The sequence below is a fragment of the Brachyhypopomus gauderio genome, chromosome 15 (genome assembly GCF_052324685.1).
Source record: "Brachyhypopomus gauderio isolate BG-103 chromosome 15, BGAUD_0.2, whole genome shotgun sequence".
Classification (NCBI taxonomy): domain Eukaryota; kingdom Metazoa; phylum Chordata; class Actinopteri; order Gymnotiformes; family Hypopomidae; genus Brachyhypopomus; species Brachyhypopomus gauderio.
The window spans coordinates 11,300,893-11,323,284 of NC_135225.1; the positions used below are offsets into that span (position 1 = coordinate 11,300,893).

The 22,392-nt window shown below is 40.3% G+C and overlaps 1 protein-coding gene and 1 long non-coding RNA gene across 6 annotated transcripts; both read left to right on the forward strand.

Annotated features, from left to right (window-relative positions):
* Nucleotides 1-702: 702 nt before the first annotated feature.
* Nucleotides 703-21,273, forward strand: rgs17 (regulator of G protein signaling 17). Of its 5 annotated transcripts, XR_013121473.1 has the most exons (8): nucleotides 703-926; nucleotides 1,796-2,034; nucleotides 7,477-7,607; nucleotides 10,220-10,294; nucleotides 11,159-11,390; nucleotides 13,095-13,335; nucleotides 14,211-14,265; nucleotides 15,806-21,273. XR_013121473.1 is itself a non-coding variant. In XM_076975653.1 (6 exons), the coding sequence occupies exons 2-6, from the start codon at nucleotides 2,008-2,010 to the stop codon at nucleotides 13,278-13,280; spliced, it is 651 nt and encodes a 216-aa protein (XP_076831768.1). In that variant the 5' UTR covers nucleotides 704-926; nucleotides 1,796-2,007; the 3' UTR covers nucleotides 13,281-21,273. The 5 variants fall into 5 exon arrangements, 2 of the variants coding, with proteins under 2 accessions (XP_076831768.1, XP_076831769.1); XR_013121471.1 differs by having other exon boundaries at nucleotides 14,211-21,273; XR_013121472.1 differs by having other exon boundaries at nucleotides 704-926; nucleotides 13,095-14,265.
* LOC143477124 (uncharacterized) lies at nucleotides 2,044-7,267 on the forward strand. The gene is made up of 2 exons (XR_013121474.1): nucleotides 2,044-4,785; nucleotides 4,950-7,267. It is a non-coding gene; the product is annotated as an uncharacterized LOC143477124 (long non-coding RNA).
* Nucleotides 21,274-22,392: the final 1,119 nt, after the last annotated feature.

The window sequence follows — 22,392 nt, forward strand, 5'->3', positions numbered from 1 at the left end:
ATCTATTCTGCGTTCTGTCACGTTATGTATTTAACGTGTATATCTATATTTTTTCCTTTAAACGTGAGCAGTAAAATTAAGCAGCTGTGGTCACAGTGCCGCCTAGTGGACATAAAGCGAAACCTAATTTTTAATATTCACATCTAAGAATCCAATAACGTGTAATAATTTGTACAAGAAAGATGACCTTGCACAGTACACATGTTGAGTTTGATTAAACATAGTTTTTGTTTGTTTTTTGGCATGTTTTTTATGTTGGCATTAGCATTTATTTCTAAGTTATATCCATGCCTTTGTCCATTTTGACGTGCTCGCTTCTTAAATTCTTAAATAAGATTACCCAGTAGGGCTATGTTCTTCGCCACTAGCCAGTAGTTAAAGTAAAAAGAAATGTAGCCTAAATGCTTTGTCTATAATATTTCAGAGATCATTCTTTTGGGGGTACGTAAGAGCATACCCAATAGTATTTTCCCCACAAGTATACTGTGTGTGTGTGTGTGTGTGTGTGTGTGTAACATCCATATGTCCATATGTAACACGCATAGAGGTGGCAACTATACTTCATCGTATAGCATCAATAAATCCATGTTGCATATGTTTAATTGCAATTAGGCATGCAGCAGCATGCGCTTACATGGGAACTTTCTATGATATTGTAATTAGAGCCCGTGAACATAATTGCCTCTAAACCTCCGCCTGCTCGCCCTTCCCGCAGTTCTCGCTCCGTGAGCTGACAGCTGTAGCTACACTGCACATGCGCAGTGCGTTTCCACTGGCTCGGTGCTGAAGTTGGGCGGATGGCAGAAAATACAGCGCTGATGGAGAAAAAAACGGCAGCGAGCACGTTCACTGTGTGGTACTACAAGTATGAGCAAAAAACAAGTGTAAAGTCACCCTTTTAGAAGACTGACATCTAGAATAACAGGGTAAGGCAAAGAATGTTCTTTAACGCTTTCAAACGTCCCGCTAGCTCGCCAGCTAGCTCGCTAGCTGTTGCCTTCTCGCCGCATAGAAAATGAATCGGCTGGCTAACGGAACAAAAAAAGTAGCCGATCAAATGTTCCGTGTGTCGCTCGTTCATAACATTAAAACACTGAAAGTAACGACACGGTTGTCGGTTCGTCGTGGTGACTGTCGTCGGGATGGGTTCGCGTTTACCTGCAGCGACTTGAGTTCAGACGCTCAAATCTGTCACAGCTGCGGGAGGAGAGACGCCAGGCGCCTGAGGCGAAGAGTAGCGGTATTAATTAAACACAAACCAACGTTTGGATTATCCTTGTCGTTTTTTGACTTTCTGAATGACTAAAAATTACTTTCGTCGTCTCGTGTAACGACTGAAGGGTCTTTAGTGGCATGTGTGAAACTCTTCATCTGTGGGGGCCGTATGGGGCTGTACGCCCACTTCGCTCTCGCCGCTGCTTCTGTTTCACCATCCGCTTCAAAAAAATCCCTTTATTTAAGAACTGACATGTAATAAGCCTGTAAATGGGCCTGACTAATTACAAAGGGCTGACCGGTTGTTCGCCAAAGGTTTAACTAGCAGGTCATTGCGAATTTCAGTAGACTTTTATAAGCCCTCAAGTGAGGCCCAAGCGTCTCTCATTAGGTTCTTCCACTTTCTGGCAGCCCCACCTGCCCTGCATGTGTGTTATAATGTCTTAACTTGTCCAACTTTGAGAAGTCACCGATTTAATTTGCATTTGATAAAGCATGCTAACTGACTTTAAATCGACTTTGTTAGATTATATTAAGAGTTTGTTTTTGTTTTTTTTTTCTTAATTGAACTACCTTTTAGATGTTTTATCCTGATTCACCTTGCCTTTGAATGAAGAAAAGGATTTGCCTGTGAATACCAGGTGTAGCAAACCTACCTCTACCTACCAGATCTTCTCCTCAAGCATCCTCGGTCAGGGATGGTAAGAAAAGAAAACTGAGACCACCATTTATATTCCAGCATCCTCCTCACTCAGCCTTTGACATTATCACCATGAGGTTTCTGCCTGATTTATGGATGGAGAGCCATTGATTTGCATGGTAAGTCTAGCATACAGAAACACAGGAGAGTCAGGCCAGTTCCTGTCACCCGTGTCCCGTCAGACATGTTTTAAACACGTGGGCAGCACAAACCATACCTAGAACGTTTTTGTACTCTCTTTTTCTTTTGTGTGATGTGCAACGCTTTTTTGCAGCCCAATGAAAATGATCTTTCTTAATTCAGAATGTACTGTAGAAATGGTGTAGTATTTCACCTCCGTGTAGCAGGCAGTGCTATTACTAGTAGAACACTCACAGATGTGATATTAAATGGAATAACACTGGAAATTTCACCACCACTGTGAAATTGGTTAATGTGGGCTCGTAATTGTTTTGTAATAAAAGTAGATATTTTCTTTTATCTTTCTGATAGAAGCTGCTTTAATGATTTATTACATGTAGATATCTGTATACGTGAAATATTATAGCCCTGTTCCATGAGTAGAATATGGATGTGTTTAAAAACAAGCATAAAAGTCTCTATTATTCACCCTTCTGCAATATTTGTCGCACAACCCATATTTAAAAACAGTTGCACTTGCATAGTATTTAGGCTTCATGGTAGCTCATATGTTCATCTAACTGAACATATGTTTTTCTTTCATATTTAAAGCTGACCAGTGTTAACTTAAATGAGTTAAAATCCTAAACTGCAGTGCATTGAATTTTGGCTGCTCTTTGATAGTGGTCCTAATGAATATCTCTTTACTCAACACATGATATGTAAAAATGGCTTCCAGTTGGATTTATCAAGATATACAACTTTATACTATTCTTTAAAATCTCCTTCAAAACTTAAATACAGACCCAACGCAGTCCTGAAATCACTCTATAAGAAATGTTAAAAGTGCATGGTAACTCTGGCATAAAGAAATAAAATGTAAAATCATGCTCACCCTGATTGGGCTTTAATCTATGGAGTGTAATTTCATTCTTCAAGTAGAACTGGAGTTGTAAATAGGACATTTATATGAAGGGTTCATGTTGCCCATTAGACTAGAGTGAGCAGTTCAGCACTGCTGAATGGTGTTGACATGTATCACGTGAGCATCTGTCCCTGCGTATCTATATCCACTCTTCCATGCTAACTCAGTGCAGTGAGACGAGTGCGCTTGCAGTGAGACGAGTGCGCTTGCAGTGAGACGAGTGCGCGTGCAGTGAGACGAGTGCGCGTGCAGTGAGACGAGTGCGCGTGCAGTGAGACGAGTGCGCGTGCAGTGAGACGAGTGCGCGTGCAGTGAGACGTGTGCGCGTGCAGTGAACCAAAGCTGGGCTTTTCATCACTGGGTGTCCTGGAATGTGTACAGTAAAGTGCACAGAAAGAGCACAGAAGGCATCCATTGGGAGATCTAGGGAGAAACGGTTAGATGGAGGACAAGTGTTGCCAGGGGGCACACGAACGCACGCGCACACACACACACACACACACACACACACACACACACACACACACACACACCACGTACATACACTACAACACTTGCACAAGGAGCTCTTGTTTTCTTGTATATTCACATTTTTCATTATTTTTAGAATATATAGTGTATAAGGAAGAATTAAACGTCAGTGAATTGCATGAACTCTGAATATATTGTGAATAATTACATTATCTCATAAGTCATTTTAACATTTCGCTAATCTGGACCTAAATAATAGTCTTTTGTGTGAGTTAGTTATTGGTGTAATCGGTATTTCAGTTAGTGAAAAATCTATGTCTTAATCGAGTGGTGTTGTCTAAACTGTTGTGTCCACTAAAGTGCACATAATGGTGAAAGGTCAGATTTTTGCCACAGATGACCAGGTTTTAAAAACGTGCACTGAAATAGCAAACAACAACCTTGTACCACGGAGCTCTGTTTGGTGCCATATATCTCACCTAGACTTTCATCTTAGATAACAGCCAAACAAATTAGGCTACTCGCATCACAAATGTGCAGTTAAATATAAACACATACGTGCCAACACAAGAAACTCTGGGTGTTTCCTAGTGACCACTGTTTCATTTTAATGTTATGGTTTGGGACAGTTTTACTATGGAACTGAGTATAGTTAAACCTGCATTATTACCTGCTCAAGCCAAACCTGTACACAGCAGTAAACGCTACCACTATTTCATTTGCTGGAAAAAAAAAAGTTTAGCATTTTGTACTTTGTATTTGAAACCAGTTCCCCCTCTTCTTTTCCTAAATTGTGAGGATCTCTGCTAACCCAACGCAGATGGTGCCGTGGACTAATTGATTAACCACACACAAATCTGTTGAACCGTGGTTAAAAACAACACACACAAGCATTCTGTCCATAGGAGACAGGCTGTCCTTACTTCACAAAGACGTTCTAGATGAGGCCTTACACTCCATGGATGGACACTGTTACAAGGTAAAGGTGCTTATGTTTACATCCTTTGGCACTAGAGAAAAGACCTTAGATATCTTTACCTGAAAGCTCCCCTAGTTTTTTTTAATGTTTTCCTAAAACACACTGAAGGCGTGTCCTCTTTTGCATGTTACCTGTAGAAGTCGTTGAGCACATCAGACATGAACAAAGGAGTTCCTGACTGTGTTTTGCATCAATATGCATGTGTTCCACTGCCTAACTGGATATGGCTGGCCTTTGCATGCCTTGCTTGTGAAGTCGGTGTACTCCTAAAGGTGCTCACTTTGAGACCTCAGGTTGCTTCTCTTGGATCAGTGTGGGAAAGTATTTTTTTTTTCTTGTGATGATTAAAAGCCAGGTTAAATGATGAGTTTTCAGGTAAGACAAGATTTTACTATGCTACAGGGTGTTTTTTCTAGATGGGGACTTTTGTGTTTAGTGCTTTATGGGCTAGCTAGCTTTACCTTTGCAGAGAACTCTTAAATTTTTGCAAATTATTTTAAAAGGCACAATTACAGTACATTGTATACTTTTTGGTCCAGTGTATACATTTCAGCTTTGCTGACATTAAAGGCTTCTGAAAATCTCTGTGGCTCCTGGAGGATCCTGTTCTAAATGGACCTTTACACATGAGAAACTCTGTGACTCATCAGCACCAAGGCCAGACTTACAAATTCAATAACATCCTTTATTATTTAGAATACGTTAATGATATATGATTTAAGTCCAGGTTAAAAAAGAGTCTTACAATCTCATGTACAATGTATTTCCCCCCTTTAAAATCAAATTTCACAACTGTAACTTTCATATCATAACTTGCCAAATGTTCATATACCTGCTAAATGAATCCCTTAACAGTTATGAAATTGGTACCTATTTAAGTCTTTCAAACTGAATAGCAGATCTACACTTTCCTACACAAAGGGAGGTTATTTGGTTTACTGATTCTGGAGATTCTGGATCATCTGCAACTTATGTTACATAACTATTAGCATAAATGCATTATCTATTTAACTCTGAATAACCCCTTTGATTCAAAGATCACTCACTGGCCACTCTATTAGGTACTACCTCAGGGGTGCGTTACATAAGTGTAAGGCCGTATGTAGGCATGCATAATGGATAGAGAGATACTTTATATCAATCAGTCAGCTATTCTGACCCATACATCACTTGCAAGTTTGTGAATACAGGAACACTGCTGACTGGATATTTCACTGGCCATACATTCTCAGTACAGCATTCCGACATAGTGGCATGGTTTTGATGGTTAAGCCAGTAGTGTTGCTGGAAAAACTTTACATGTCTTTGTCAATGCTGGGTTGAGATTGATCCACTATACGAAAAATATCTTATTGCTATCCCATGGCCAGAAGCTAACTGCTGTTGAGTATAGTTAGAAACTACAGTGCTACAACTTTATCTGTACACCTACAAGGTGTTGGGACTGGTGTAACTGGTTAAGTGCATATGCACATGCCAGTATTAGTGTAATTACATCTTTTGAAAAATACAGATAACAGTATTGTAAGCTGTTATCTTCAACACTGAGCTACTATTTCTAACTGCCATTGTAGCTGTTAGAAATACACCAAGACTAGTGTGATGCACAATAAAGTCACATTTCTGCATGTAAGAGACACAAACTACAGACTAGAGGCACTGCAAATGCAGACAAATTGAAAAGCCAAATAAAAATAGGATTTTTAAAATCAGACACTAACTGACATTAAAATGTTCATGTGACTTATACAGTTGCTTTCAAATAAGCTCAGGGTAGACTTGGCCAAAGTGAAGTGACAGAAGTCGTGATTGGGGGGGATAAAGATGTCATATACAGGTTGTGCATGGATTGTGCTTTTGTGGAGATTTGAGTACATTTCACCGTGGGAGCAGGCTAAGTGGGCCGGCTCTAGACATTCACTTACAACACAGGAAAATAATCCACTTCGAGCAACCTGTGAAGGCTGTTAAGTCGAGCAAAAAGGAGCACCAGAAACAGAATTCACATATACGATTGTGAGTTTATGGTATCTAGTATCTGCCTTTGATAGGTCATAGACCTTGATTTATACTGTTATGACCAAATCAGTTCTATAGTTCAAGATGAATCCCTTTCATGATACTTATGCCCTGCTTTCTGTTGTGACTAAAAGAAGTCTCTAAATGAAACCTCTGTCTGGTTTTGGAATAAGGTTGTTAGCTCTCAGGTCAAATCAGGATAGTTTTTTTCAGCCTACAGAACTACTTCTTGATTGGCATTCGTGGGGAGTTTTCTTTCTTTTTTTTCTTTTCGTTTTTATTCTCATAATGTCTTTTGGTCAAAGAAAAGTAGTTGTAGCCCACACTCATTTGCCATTGTGCCAAAGAAATAACTGTATGCTGAGAAGAGGGACCCCACTGACCTGTTTGCAACTCTTTCTCTTGTTTTCTTTGTGATTGTCCTTGTATTGTAGGTGTTTTTTACACTTGTCCTGAATACGTGAGTCTGCACTCAGGACCGATTCTGGGCTCCTTTGGGGAGGGGCCTCCTTATTGGAGTAGAATCTTATCTGCATTGTGGTTTGATTCCACAATTCCACATGTAACTCTTCTGTGCAGTTCTGCAGAATGTTATGCACTAAGTTCATCTGTTGACTGTTGACAGTCAAGTGCTTTTTAGATATTTAGCACTTCACCATGCCCGTTGAAAGAGATTGGCTCGCTGTCTGGGCCTCTCCTGATCTCAAAAACAGCTTTCACACTTTACCAAATTTACCAAACTCACAGAGCAACTGGTCCTGGGTCTGGAAAAAAAAAACTGTGTGAAAACACTCTTAGAGAGTCCAGCAGTTTCATGTTCTTTCTAGTCTGCCCTAAAGCTAATGCAACAGTTCTTAAAACATTTGCTTTGTTCAAAATGTTGTAAAAAAGTTTACTTTGTAAACTTGAGTGTTGTTTCACAACGTGCTCCTTTATGTCTAATTATAGGTAGAGCTTTAAAACGGAGCTCAGCTGTTGGTACCTTCCCTTTCACCCCCCCCCCCCACACCCACCCCCCACCCTACCACCATCCCGATTTTTGTCCAGCCTCAGAGTTTGAGCGGAGCTGAAATGAGGAAGAGGCAGCAGGCGCACATAGAAGGCCCCCCACAGGCCCCGGGCCCCCCGAGACTCAACACCTGCTGCCTGTGCTGGTGCGGATGCTGCAAATGCCTCTGGTACGTCAGCTCCTTCCCCAGACCTGTGGGAGAAGTGGGAGAAAGTGTAGATCACACATGGATCTAGGGTACATGTGACAACATCTGCGACTTGTAGGCTGATAGGTTTCAGTGTTCTTTCAGATGTGATCTTCACAAATCCTAGATGTGATGAAGAAAAATGCTAATAAGATAAAAGCTTTGTGATGTTCACTGACATGGACATTTCATTCATTGTTTTGCCATTACTTATTTTTTTTAAAACAAAAGAAGATTTTGCATATGTTAGAAACAGCAAACACAAACAGGCGATATCTGCTCGTCTGCTCTAAAGATGATTTCCTGGCCCAGTTTGACAGCTTGTACCATCACAGGCCAGTATGCTTTACAAAGGACAGAAACAATGTTTTATGAGCCAGAACGTAAGGTTGGCTATATCCCAACTTAAAGGTTAAACATTAGGGTTTAGGCTACGCTTACACTGTTGAGACAAAATGTGAATGTTTAGACAAGAAAAGCTTTCTTGTATTAGCAAATTGAAAAATGTTCCTAGTTCATTCCAGTGATTTTTAAAACATTTATTTCTTAAATAAGCATTTGCCCACAGATTTCTTTTTACTTGTAAACTGAATATAACATTTGTGGCCTTATGTTTAACTAGCAATGCACTAGCTTTTGGAGATTGTTAAGAATGGAAAATGATCATTGTTATTTGATATCTCCTCTCATCCTAAATATGCAGTTTGTTATTACATAAGGAAATGTTGTTCAGAATCAAATGTCTTCCATTCATTCAAATGAAAGAATAAAACAAAGAGAGACTTATGCTGCAAAATACTTTACGGTTTAAAACAAATATCTGATATCCATCAAAGGAAAAGGCATGTATCCTTACACACTTTGAATGTTACAGTAAAGAGCACAACTCCAACATCCTGACACAATCCTGTTCACACCTCTGAGATCCCCAAACGTCACCCCTTGGATGAACACTTTGGGTTTTGTCCAAGCAACAGTGTAATCACCCTAATGTCTTGGTCACTTTCTCTGTATAAGCAAGCCACACTCCATCACCTGCAGAGCTCACAAACCACTGCCAAAGCTCTGCATATAGCTTTACAGTTTTGTCACATCTATAAAAGAAGATGCTTGTCACACTCCACTATCACAACAGGTTTAATCATCTTAACTCAGCTGTCCTTCTTAAATGGTCTAATCCACAACCACACCCATTGTTTAAATGTGTCTCGCTGTTACTCTTATTAAGTAAATGTTTAAGGGAATTTCTGATATATGTGGAAAAGGCCTGTAAAAGGCCCATGTGCACTTTAAAGCAGAGTCAGCCGTCATATCAACATTGGAGTAGCCACAGTTGAGCTTGCAGGGACAACTATTAATAACTCCCAAATTACACGAAATAAAGGCAACATTGAGATGAGAGGATGAACCCGTGTTTGTAAAGACGAATTTCCACAGTCATTAGTCGCTGTTTATCTGCTCCGCAACCCGGTATTTCTGTCCCCATGTCACATGCAAAACAGCTGCATGGACCCCTTTATATATTTAGAGTTGTCTCAGCATGTGTGAACCTTGTGGCTAGCAAGCACAATTATACTCGCACAATAGAGACTTTGAGATTCAGAAGGGCTCTATGGTTGTATATGTATCCAGAATAGAAATGTAGCATTGGAAATGTTATGAAGGTCTTTAGGAATTAGCGAACCAGTGTGTAAGGTTACCTCATACAGTACATGAGTTTTTTTTTTCACCATAAGAGAATGCAGGATTGATAGGTGCAGAGAGTTCTTAGCATATTTCTGTCTAGTTTGGGGAGTTTTGGTGTTTTGTTTAGTTATAAGGAAAAAAATCTTGATAAGGATAAAAGGAAGCCATGAACCCTGCTGACCTTGTTTCAAAGTCTCTGACAGAACCAGAAATTCATCTCAGCTCTCTGGCCATTAGTAAACTTGTCCGTTTCCTCATTCTGCCACCGTAATGATTTACTCCTCAAACAACCACCTTTTTATGGAAATGGAGTGGCATGGATCTTTGTCAAGCCAGTGGCTTTGTTTTATAATGAGATAAAGGTTATCCTCTTTGTACATGCTTCATTCATAGCAAGTCAACTGCGTGAACATCTGGATACAAATGGCCCATACTGTCTGAGAGTCAAAAGTGAAATGGTAATGAATTATTTTTAAAAGGCTGCTCTACGAAATCACTCCAGGGCTTCTGGGAGAAGTATTCAACGAACGGTCATGAGAGTCACATTCTTTTCAGTTTGGTGGTGCATGCAAGCAACTCAATCATAACCTTTAATTACATGGGACATGCCCGGTGTTTTACCTGATAATATGGCATTAATGACCGAAATAATAGAATATCTACGGTACACGCACAGATTTTTTTGTTCCCAAATAACTTTGGGTGACAGCATCCTGGTTGTTGACATGCCTTTATTTGGTTTAAAACATCCATGTTTTTTTTCATGGAATAAATCTTTATCCCTAAGGTCCCTCTTGTCCTGTCTGGGTTATGTTAGCCTGGTGTTCTGCTTTTACTTGATTCTCTGACCTTTGACCAAACTATACCAATACACCCCCCCCCCCCCCCCCCCCCTCGGCCTCTTGTAGGAATGAAGAGAGGAGGGAGCGCCCAGACCAGCAAACGTGTACAAAAATGGACAGCATAGAAGCAGCAGAGGAACAGTGAGTAATGGGCGTTTGCTCTGCATTTCCTGTGTTTAACCCTTTATCTCCCACCAAATTAGAGCTGTTTGAGACCTGCCACCATAAACGTTTGTTAGTCACTCACTAACCTATTATCATTGGTCCATTTCTGAGCACCAGACCGCTTGGTGGTAGAGTACTTAAAGCCAATACCAAGTTAACAAATCATAACCTTAAAATGGATCTGTCAGCTGCTGTTTGGAGTGATGAATGGCTTCCATCTTTTCGTATGATTGGTATTTTGGCCTTGTATTGAAGAATCTAGTTATTATTGCACATTAGAACCCACCAGAATAATGAGTTGTGCATGTTGTGCAAAAGACATTTACATTTTCAGATGTTCATCTGTGAGACTTCTGATGATCCTTAATGTCATCTGAGTTTATTGACATAATGATATATTGGTCCTGTCCTACTCTCAGCCTAGTGAAGTGTAAAAACCACAGCAAAAAAATTGTCAGCATCTTAAACTTGGACCACTCCAACAACCACAACACTCTGTTATGTCAGTGTTACTGCTGTGCTGAGAATGGTCCACTGCTCAGCAGTGGTCCTGTGGCCAGAAAACCACCAGTAATGTGCTGAGTAAGTGGTGGATAACAGAATGTCAGCAGATGGACTATACTTTTTACATTTAAAAAATGTAATTCTAAGATTAGCATAGCCAATAAAGTGTCAAGCGAGGTGCAGATGCAAGGAGGGTGTTTCTAATGACATATAAGATAAGTGTATAGTCATTTTTTTTATCTAGGCTTGCGTGTTAAGGCCTCATTTATTATGGAAGTCAATGAGAACATTTAAAGTTTTCGTCCCCGTTCTTTGTGCTCCCATCACGGGCGGAAGGCTTCCATCACTGGATGAAGTTGTAGCCTGGACACGAAGCTTCGAGTTGATGATGCGCTCCACAGAAGGCAGGGACATTTTCAGGGAGTTTTTGCGGTCGGAGTACAGCGAGGAGAACCTGTTGTTCTGGATTGCCTGTGAAGAGCTGAAGAAGGAGACCAACCCGTCTGCTGTAGAAGAGAAAGCTAGGATAATTTATGAGGATTATGTCTCTATCCTGTCACCAAAAGAGGTGAGAATCAAAAACATGACTTCCGTCTTCATATTTTGTTCTTCTGTCTCTTGGTTTGTGATACAGGACAAGTATGTGACAGATGAGGGTACCACATGGCCAGATGTTGGTTTAGCTCTGTACTGCAATACATTAGATTTGAACCACATCCATCTTCAGTTCCTGGTGCTTTCAAGAGCTTGTTTTCCTTTGTCTGGACTTCGGTAACATATATGCATACTCATACTCATACCAAGGGCAGTTTATTTACTTGGCCACTAAAGAACAATTTAGCCTGCTTGCCCTGAATATCTATAATCACTTTAGTGATATTCAAAACTGAGTCACATCATATTACTTCGAAGACACATGTCCTAAAAATATAACTCTAGAAAACGGGGGACACAAGAACACTGTAGATTTGTGTTGTGATTGGTCATCTACTACCAGTTTCCACAGGAAGTCTGTAATGTCTGACTGATTTGCATGAAATAAAGAAATGTCTGTATAAATTACAAAGATGGGAGTTCGTACTGAATTTACACGTTGTCATAATGGTTAGAAGGTTCCACACGTAAAGTGAAATCCCATTTTTGTTTTGGATATTGTGAAGTAAGATAGAGTGGATCAGCTTAATAAAGTGATTGGGTCTGTGTAAGCTGGGCTTCAGAATGAGTTGTGGTGTCAGTTGCGGGTTTGGAGGAGGTACCTATTCTGGCTCTTTCAGTGTGCCAGAAAAAGTATTTTATGAATGTCTTTTGAAAACTGGAGTAAAGTTTATATGACAGACTTTGTTACTGGTTACAGACACTAAAGCTCTGGTAATAATTACTGTAGCTCACCTCCCCATGTAAAACAAATTGCACCCGTAATGGTTCTTTAATGTCTAGAAGCTGTTATTTCCAAACTACCACAGCTTTCATAGCCTTAACACAGCTCTGTGGCAGTGTACTGCAACATGACTCAAACCCTTTGTGTAATTAAACCTCTCAAATGGTCACTGGTCTCAGGAGTGGTGGTCTGGCTGTCACAATGTGAACATGGTGATAAACTGTATCTGAGCATTCAGTCCTAACGTAAATAGTGGTCTTCAATCCGAGTGGCACGGTTCAGGTCACTGCCTTGCACAAATGTTGAAGCGCTGTTGAAAGAGAACAGTGAAAATTCTTCTGTTTGTGTTCTTGAGTCTTTCCAGTGTTTTGCACCCTGTGGTAAAACCTGTGATTTTAATTAGTTTTTGATGTATCTGCCTACATTAATAATTAATAAGCATGCTTTGGACCTATGCATTTTTGCTTGCATGTACAGAATAGTTGATTTTGATATATGTAAAGATGCAAATACCGCAGCTGGAAGCTCCAGCTTTTTCAAAGTCAGGCTTCACATGAAGTGTTAAAACTTACAGCTTGACAACAATCATCTATCACTGGTCCAGTGATACTGGCTCACTAAAATAGGAGGATTAGGTACGAGAAGACTTTTAATACCTGCATTGTTCATCCTATATGGACCCTCTGCTGTTTCTGATTTAGTTCACAGTCCAGTATGGTATAGACTACAGAGGCTTAAATAACAACAAAAAAATTAAATTCTCACTGTCGTATATGAGTGTAATCGTGCTGAATTCCCGTTTTGCGTTTCAGCATATAAACCAGCGGTGTGAGTCGGCGTATGACTGGCCGCTGTTCATGCTGTGTTTCGTTGTGCTCCCACTGCTTCCTGCAGGTGAGTTTGGATTCGCGGGTGAGGGAGAGCATCAACCGCAGTCTGACGGAGCCCAGCTGTCTGATGTACGAGGAGGCCCAGCTTCAGATCTACACCCTCATGCACAGAGACTCCTTCCCTCGCTTCCTCAACTCATCCGTTTACAGGGACCTCCTGGAAAAAAAGAGATCCTGCTTAGAGACCTAGGGTTCCAGCCACGAACCTGGAGACCAAAGCTCCTTTGAGGTGCCACTATTGAGAGGTGTGGGGTTTATTTTTTTTTGTTGTTTTCCTTCTTCATAGAGTGAGTAGTTAAGCAATTCTGATCATTCAATAGTGACCCTGAAGTTCACTTCCTGTTTAAGTGCCAACATGAGCTGCTCAGGCAACTGTGACAAAGAGAATTGTGTAAGGAAAACTGTAGGAGTCCTGCTCCTGGGCCTTCCCTCCTGTTTGCTCCATTCTGTCTCTCTACTGTCTTTGTCTGTCTCTCTCTCTCTCTCTCTCTCTCTCTCTCATTCTGTCTCTTTCTCTCACACACACACTGTCTCTCACTCTGCCTCTCTCTCTCTTTCTCTCTCTCTCTCTCTCTCTCTCATTCTGTCTCTTTCTCTCACACACACACACTGTCTCTCACTCTGCCTCTTTCTCTCTCTCTCTCTCTCTCTCTCATTCTGTCTCTTTCTCTCTCACACACACACACTGTCTCTCACTCTGCCTCTCTCTCTTTCTCTCTCTCTCTCTCTCTCTCTCTCTCTCATTCTGTCTCTTTCTCTCACACACACACACTGTCTCTCACTCTGCCTCTCTCTTTCTCTCTCTCTCTCTCTCTCTCTGTGTGCCTGTGCTGCTCCTCCTTGTTTTCGCCTCATGTCTGAGGTCAGATAAATGGAGATGAAGGATGTTTTGGATTTTAATGACTGAATAAGAGTTTGCCGTTACATGAGATAACATCAGACTTCGCAACATACAGCGTTATGGAATTTATTCTCCCTTAACATTTGAATCCTGGGCAGAATTAGAACGGTTGTTACGTAAGAAATGTATTTTATGCTGTTGTAGGCAGAGGGCCTTCAAATCTTTTATAAGGGAAATTGACTTTTTCCAATTGTAATTTTTGTTTCTTCTTCTTCTAAGTATTAAGCTGTCGTGCATCCAATCTTTGGTCTTCACAGCTCTCTCACTGGCGAAGGTAAGGGCTAGTGTTGGGGTTGGGCAGCTAAATGAATCGTGAACAGTGCTTTCCTCTGCAAAAATCCCTCCGCCTTCATGCTGAGTAAGGACACGGTAGCTGCTGATATTGACCAACAGCCAGAGGCACCTGTGCAGGTGTCATCCCATGCCCCGCCCATCCAGCCCTCAGTGAGAGAGGCCAGCTGCTCTGTGGCATTGGTTGTATTTCTGGATTAAGAGTTTTCCTTGAAAATAAATCAACTACATCTCAGAGGTACTTGAGAGAATTAGAACTGTCATTTACATTGGAATGCCTTTTTTTAAGAGAGAAAAAAGAAGTTTGTGGACACTGCTTAGTTTTTGGAGGCACCCCTTTATTTCAAATTACGGCCTACGACGTTGTTTTGTTCAGGCACTGTACAATGACACATTTTCCCCAGACGTGACATCACAAGACGTGCCGCTGTTTGGTGTAAAACTTTATTGTGAGCTTGTGTTGGTGGCTTGCTGATAGTTTACTGATGTTCCACAGGAACGTTTAGAATGAAGCTCTTGAAGCTGTTTGAGCTCACAGGTTCCTGATGAAAGGGTTGAAAGACAATGACTCTCAAGTCCACTTTGTGTTAGCAGTGCTTTAAAGAGGGTGCCAGGTAAAATACAGTTCAATTCTTGCTAGCATGCATTTATGTGTTTGTGTACTGAAACACAATACAATACACAATCTGAATAAGATATGAACCACTATGGGTGAACATTTCTTAAAGTGGTTTAGTTATGTTTAGAGTGGTGTCTGAAATAGACATTTTCAGCTCACTTTTCTTAGATGCAAACTTGAATCTCTTGCTGTGGACTTGTTTTCCTGTTACGCTGGCCAGTGCATGATAAACCATTATGTAAATGACTGATTGTTATATCCACATTCTCGTCTCTTAGTTCAATAACTCGTATGTGATTGACATTGATTTTTTCTCTGTCTGGTCACTATTCCTCAGTAAGAGCTTAGATGTGTTTGCTAATGAATGAACCTATTTTCAGTGGTCAGATTCTTTCTCTGCTATTGAAAGGCTATTCAAGTGCCATTCACTAAATGTATGATGTTGTATTTCCTACAGTTATGCCCTTTCTCAATCCACTGGCATTGCACAGATGCCTTTTTAAAAACACTGGTTTTGTAGGTTTACACATCAGCATCAGTCAATACAAAGACAGAGCTATATTACCCAGCATTCCTTTACACGTCTTACTGAAACACAACTTGCATGTATTTCCTGTATTTGAATAAAATAGGTTTTTTGGCCTTCTTTTTTTTAAAAAGATGAACAATGGAAAGTTGGCTGAACAGACAGGGCTCACCATAACAAGGGAAATATACACTTAAGAATCTCGCAGAATTTTTTTTTCTAGTATTCATTTATATAAAAAAATGCCACTTTGCTTGAAGGGGATGTGCATCGGCTTTGCTTACCTGTCTTAGGTTGGCACAAGTGATGTGGCCACGGCTTTGGCTTTCTACATACCAGTGAATGTGGAGTTTTAATAAGTATTTCAATCCACAACAGTGCCAGCCCAAACTCAACATGCATTTACGTCACCCTCCTGCCCACAAGAACGGCCTGAGCCACCAGCCCGGTTCCATGACATATCAGCGATGCCGTCTGTCTCACCTGAACACGTGGCTGAGGTTAGAGCATGTTCACCCAAAGGTTCTTCTTACTTCACTTTTAATATCGTTCATCGTGTCTTTCCTCTCATGTCTTTCCTGTCATGTTTTCTGAATGCTGTGATTTGTAGAGCAGTCATGGTGCAGGTGAACTGAGGTCATGTTGGGTATGTGCGCGGTGTGATGACTGGGGTAGATCGCAGAGCTGGAGGTGATGGGTTTGATGTTTCGGACGTTTCACAGCAAATGCTTTTAATGTTGATCGAGGAGTGCAGCAGATGTTGGCTCTGTTTAGGTTGCTGATTTCAAGCAAAATAAGTGAAAATTTAATTCATTCATTGCATTTTTTTCTGAGATTTATGATGTCGGAACTTAGTTGGCAATTTTTGTTGGTCATATAAGTTTTTGCCTGCTTTATATTTTACCTTCGCTAACCTTACATTATTAAATCTAAATCAGATTCTAAGGATATACTGAGAGTATCACCTCAAAACACAAAGAACTGGCAACAGTTACGACCTGTCACCTATGGAATTGTTTTGTGATGTCATGGAGTAATTCATATGTTGGCATAATTGTATCCTGCCATGAGAGATGAAGAATATTTGCTTGAAAGTTGTCTAAGGGTAGAGCCAGCTATCACCTGAAAGTCGCACAACTTGGTATTGTTTGAAATTCTTTGTTTGTCTTGAGGATTTTGTTTTTGTTTGTTTGTTTGTTTCCTACTGAAGGCTCCTTGGTTTAAAAAAAATGCAAAATGCTGATCTGTGATCAGAGGATCATTTTCCTCACTGAAATCTCTGAAGGATTTCATTGATTTTCCTCTACCTCTCATGTTAGTCGTTTTTTGCATCTAGTTTTCAATGTTAAATTTGTTTATTTTGATCTACTTGAAGCCTAACACTGTAAATGAGACGTGCGCAGGTATACTGAGGTTTTGACGAAGAGTAGCTCTTATTTGTTGAATTTTACTCAGCATAATTAGATAAAGATTCAGGAAACACACTGTTTAAGGGCTAATCTCATTTTGCCTATGCAAACATGTTAATTGTCAGATTGGGAGAGTCAATGGTTGAAAGATGTTTTTCATGATGTTGGAACATGGTTTACATTACTCTAATATTCTTCAGTCTAGGTCAGAGATTGTTTTGCTTATATATATATATATATATATATCACAAAAATAGTATGCTTTCTTGATTAAAAAAAGATAATTAACACTAAAATACATTTGTATTGTGTCAAATGAAATGTGGTGTTTGCCATCTTGTTAGGTTGGGATTTTGTCTGTATAAAATGCACACAGTGAAAGTATAAGTGAATCGTTATTGGATTGAAGTATGCTGGGTTCTGTATCACAAAGGAAAGGCTGGAATTTGGTAGTGGAGGGTGTCATGAATGCCATACATCAAAATCACATGATTCAAAGGTAGAAAAAATTATCAGAGTGTAGTAAGTGTCGTTTTTGTTTTTGAAGGTGCTTCAGTCTTTTTGAGATTGGTTGAAGGGCTATTTGGGCACTTTGAACATGCTTTTCAAGAACAAGAATATCTACCTCTGTTTCTTTTATCATTCATTCCATCTTGTTTAAAGAGGGAATATTCATGGTAGGTGCACATCCTGATGCTTTTCTCCTAACATTTCATCAGTGCCACTGAACACTGACATTTTTAAGGTTGGCAGGTGACATCTACTTTGAGAAACAATGGCAATTAAAATATAATAATAATAAAATATTTGTTGCCCTTTACACATCATGTCTAAAGCATTTAAATGAGTTTACCGTACCTAAAAGTATGCCCTGAGATTCACTGGAGCAAAATTTTAGATTTGAAATTGCAGTTATTGTTTGTTTCTGATGCCTGTTTTAGTGCTATTCTTGCTGTAGAAGTTCTGAGGTGCTCCCAGCCATTTTTATAGTTTCATCGATACACTCTTCATGTGCTGAACCAGAGGGTCAACCTTATTTGTTCAAGAGAAATATACTTTATGGTGTAGTTCCTATGGCAAGAGCCCATTCCACCATCAAAGCACAACGGTAGAGACAATATTGACCCAACCTGGCACCTTTTATATGAACATTCTGATGTGCTTCGTGCCTCAAATTTTGCTGCAGGTAGGATAGGGCATCGAACATTTGGGACTGTTCTTCAGAAATACTTGTGCATTAACGGAGCACTTATTAGATATATGTACATACCACTGTTTGCCACTTCCTTGAGAACTTTTGTGCTACCTTGTGGTCAGCATTCATAAGCACTGATGCTGAGATCCAAGATTGTCACAGTACAGCATTCAGTTTTTGGTATTTTTATGAGTGGGTATATAGAAATATTTATTATTAAAGCTGTTAATGTAGAACCTTAAGTTTTTTACCTAAACACATTCCCAGAAAGTTTTGTTTCTTACTTAGTTATATTCAACTTTTAAGATTCATGTATGCCAAACAATTTGTTCCTTTTGAAGAATTGTACAGTTGTTTTCAGTGGTATACAGAAATATTGACCTATCATCTGTTTTGCTGACTTTGTCCTCATGTTATAATAACTCGGCCAGTGCCATGGGTTCAGCACTTTCTTTTTTCTTTTTTTTATTGACAAAAATTGATGAGTCATTGGTGAAGTCTTTGCCCGCAGCAAGGTGATAAAGTGAGAAACACTTTATAGTGTCCATAAAGAAGCCAGGAAGACTCGAGCTGTAGCCGCGTCCTTCAAATTTGTGTTGTGTGCAGGATCATAAGAGAGTGCACACCCAAAAACAGAAGCACACACTTGGGCTGCTTGACTTGAACGGCTGTTTCTTAACGACCGTGATCATTCTGTTACTTCAAGGGATGGATTTAATAGCATATAAGCACACAGCAGGTGTGATCTGTCACTTTAGCAGTCAATACTGCTAGGTTAAACTAGAAAACTAGAAAACTTTGTCTATTTAAAGTTTCTTGAGAATCAAAATGTTTGCATGTACATATTTGAAATTATTTTGCTTGGATAGTCAGGAAGATTATACTGATGCTAGACTGAAATGTCTTATTTAGCAAACATTTTTTGTTCTGTTTTGGGAGGATATTTTTGGAGATATATGTTAGATATACCATTTCCACAGAAACTGTTTCTTGAAGGGGGTCTTTGTTGTTACTGATGTTTTTCCCACAGATACACAGACCCAAAATACACAGGCTTGAAGTGGTCATCCAAAGAGCTTATCAGCAGCATGCTCTAGAGAGATGACTGTGGGAAATGACTGTGGCATCTGGAAATATCAGAGTGCCAGGACCTATTCATGTTAAATAATGGTTTTCATTATAGCCATCCTCAAGTGCCTTTACATGTAGACGTTAATGTTTGATTTTTCATGCACTAAAATTAGGTGCCATGGTCAAAAGGGTTTTTCAAGTTAGTACACTTTGTGATTAAATAAGAGCATCACAGCAGACTAGCAGTCAGGCCTCTAAAAGATATGTTCATTCACCATGATAAGTAGTACCGTTATGCATTTCAGCCCAAAATTCCAAAGTATGAGCACACACCTGAAATGGAGTTTCAGTGCTCTGTACTATTTTTTTCCATTCTATTTATTGTGATCAATTTAGTACAAAGCACCATAACCGTTGCAACTTTTAGTATATTTCTTATGTATTTATGAAAGATTATTAATTTAACATACTCTTTGAGCCAGTTGTCAACACGTTGATATATTTGAAAATGAGACAAGGATATATTTCAAAATGAATGCATAAACAAACCATTTATTTGAAAACAGTTTAATAAAACATGTGTTTTTGCCTCTATAGATATGTTTTTCAAATTTGGCATAATTGTTTTTGTTCAAACTATAAAAATAACTAAAGTACACAAAAGAACATATGGCCATTTCAGCTACTAGGTACAAGTTTGGGCTGAAATAAAGTAGGCTACAGTATCACTTATAAAGCCACAGTCAGGAGTCGCAGAAGAATGTAACAAATGCTTTTTTCAAAACATTGATTGTGACACATTGCATTCTAAAAGCCTACAGATGGAACCCTAAATGGAGAGAACTGCATGTAAATGCTGTAAATAGCTGTGAATTCTGAATTTAGAATTCTATATTGCCAAAAGTATTCGCTCACCCATCCAAATTATCGGAATCAGGTGTTCCAATCACTTCCATGGCTACAGATGTATAAAACTGAGTGCCTAGGCATGCAGATTGTTTTTACAAACATTTGTGAAAGAATGGGTCGCACTCAGGAGCTCAGTGAATTCCAGCGTGGAAGTGTGATAGGATGTCAACAACATGTGCAACAAATCCAGTCATGAAATTTCCTGTCTCCTAAATATTCCATAGTCAGTTGTCAGCTGTATTATAAGAAAATGAAAGTGTCTGGAAACTACAGAAACTTGGCCACGAAGTGGAAGGCTACATAAACTGACGGAGCGGGATCAGTGGATGCTGAAGAGCACAGTGTGAAGAGGTCGCCAACTTTCTGTTGAGTCAATCACTACAGACATCCAAACTTCATGTGGCCTTCAGATTAGCTCAAGAACAGTGCGCAGAGAGCTTCATGGAATGGGGTTCCATGGTCGAGCAGTTGGCCAAGCCATACATCACCAAGTGCATTGCAAAGCATCAGATGTAGTGGTGTAAAGCACACTGTCACTGGACTCTACACCAGTGGAGACACGTTCTCTGGAGTGACGAATCATACTTCTCCATCTAGCAATCTGATGGATGAGTCTGGGTTTGGTGGTTGCCAGGAAAACGGTACTTGTCTGACTGCATTGTGCCAGGTGTAAAGTTTGGTGGAGGGGGGATTATGGTGTGGGGTTGATTTTCAGGAGCTGAGCTTGGCCCCTTAATTCCAGTGAAAGGAACATGGAATGCTTCAGCATACCAAGATATTTTGGACAATTCCATGCTCCCAACTTTGTGGGAACAGTTTGGAGCTGGCCCCTTCCTCTTCCAACATGACAGTGCACCAGTGCTCAAAGCAAGGTCCATAAAGACATGGATGGCAGAGTCTGGTGTGGATGAACTTGACTGGCCTGCACAGAATCCTGACCTCAACCCGTTAGAACACCTTTGGGATGAATTAGAGTGAAGACTGAGAGCCAGGCCTTCTCGTCCAATATCAATATGTGACCTCCCAAATGTACTTTTGGAAGAATGGTAAAAAAAAAAAAGAAACCCATAAACCAGGGCCGGCGCCACGGGGGGGGCGAATGGGGGCGTCGCCCCCTCAGGCGAGGTGTCCCGCCCCCTCAATGTAAATAATAAGACCCATTTATTTTACACCAATCGCTACATGGCACCCCCTCGGCCGCTCATCAATCGTTACACGCCACCCCCGCTCGACAAACAATTTACGTTCACCACCCCCCCCCCCCCCCCCCCCCCCCCTCTTCAACAACTTACGTTCGCCACCCCAAAATTTACTGACGCCCCCTCACTGTATATGTTCTGGCGCCGGCCCTGCCATAAACACACTCCTAAACCTTGTGGACAGTCTTCCCAGAAGATGTGAAGCTGTTCTAGCTGCAAAGGGTGGACCAACATCATATTGAACCCTATGAATTAGGAATGGGATGTCACTTAAGCTCATACGCGAGTCAAAGAAGGTGAGCTAATACATTTGGCAATATAGTGTATATATAAACATATATATACAGTTGTGATCAAATTTATTCAACCCCCAATGCTGCGAAGGGTTTTATGGAATTCAGTGCACATTTGTAATTGTGTTCATAATGAAATCTTACAAGGACTTGTTAAAGAACTAAATGCAACTAAGATAGCATCAATTTTTTTTGTCATAAAGTATTAAATGGCCTTTTTGTGATTTCTTCATTGACACAATTATTCAACCCCTTTACGACTACCACTCCTAAAAACAGGTTCATTCCAGTGTTTTCCATCAGGTATTGAAAACATCTGTGGATGTCAACGAGCAGCAATCAAGCATGATAAGCACCAATTAGGCAGATTTAAAAGGACTGTGATACTCAGCTCCTTCTAGACATCTACTGGTGTGTTTCCAAGCATGGTGAAGGCAAGAGAATGGTCCCAGAAGACAAGAGAAGAGGTTATTGCTCTTCACAAGAATGGCAATGGATATAAAAAGATTGCGAAGTTGTTAAATATTCCAAGAGACACTATCGGAAGTATCATTCGCAAGTTCAAGTTAAAGGGCACAGTGGAAACGTTACCTGGTCGTGGCAGAAAGAAGATCCTGACCGCAACTGCTGTGCGCTACCTGAAGCGTAATGTGGAGAAAAATCCCCACGTGACTGCTAAGGAACTGAAAAAAGACCTGTCAGATGTGGGCACTGAAGTTTCAGCTCAGACAATAAGGCGCGCACTGCATAACGAAGACCTCCATGCCAGAACGCCCAGACGCACCCCCTTGCTGACTCCAAAGAACAAGAAAAGTCGACTGCAGTATGCCAAAAGTCATGTGGACAAGCCACAAAGGTTTTGGGACAGTGTACTGTGGTCAGATGAAAC

Excerpts from the sequence above, each read along its gene's own strand:
- rgs17 (XM_076975653.1), top strand. The coding sequence starts at position 2,008 with ATGGATGGAGAGCCATTGATTTGCATG. Across the intron at positions 2,035-7,476 it reads GAGAGCCATTGATTTGCATG|CCTCAGAGTTTGAGCGGAGC; the intron begins GTAAGTCTAGCA and ends ATTTTTGTCCAG. Across the intron at positions 7,608-10,219 it reads GGATGCTGCAAATGCCTCTG|GAATGAAGAGAGGAGGGAGC; the intron begins GTACGTCAGCTC and ends GGCCTCTTGTAG.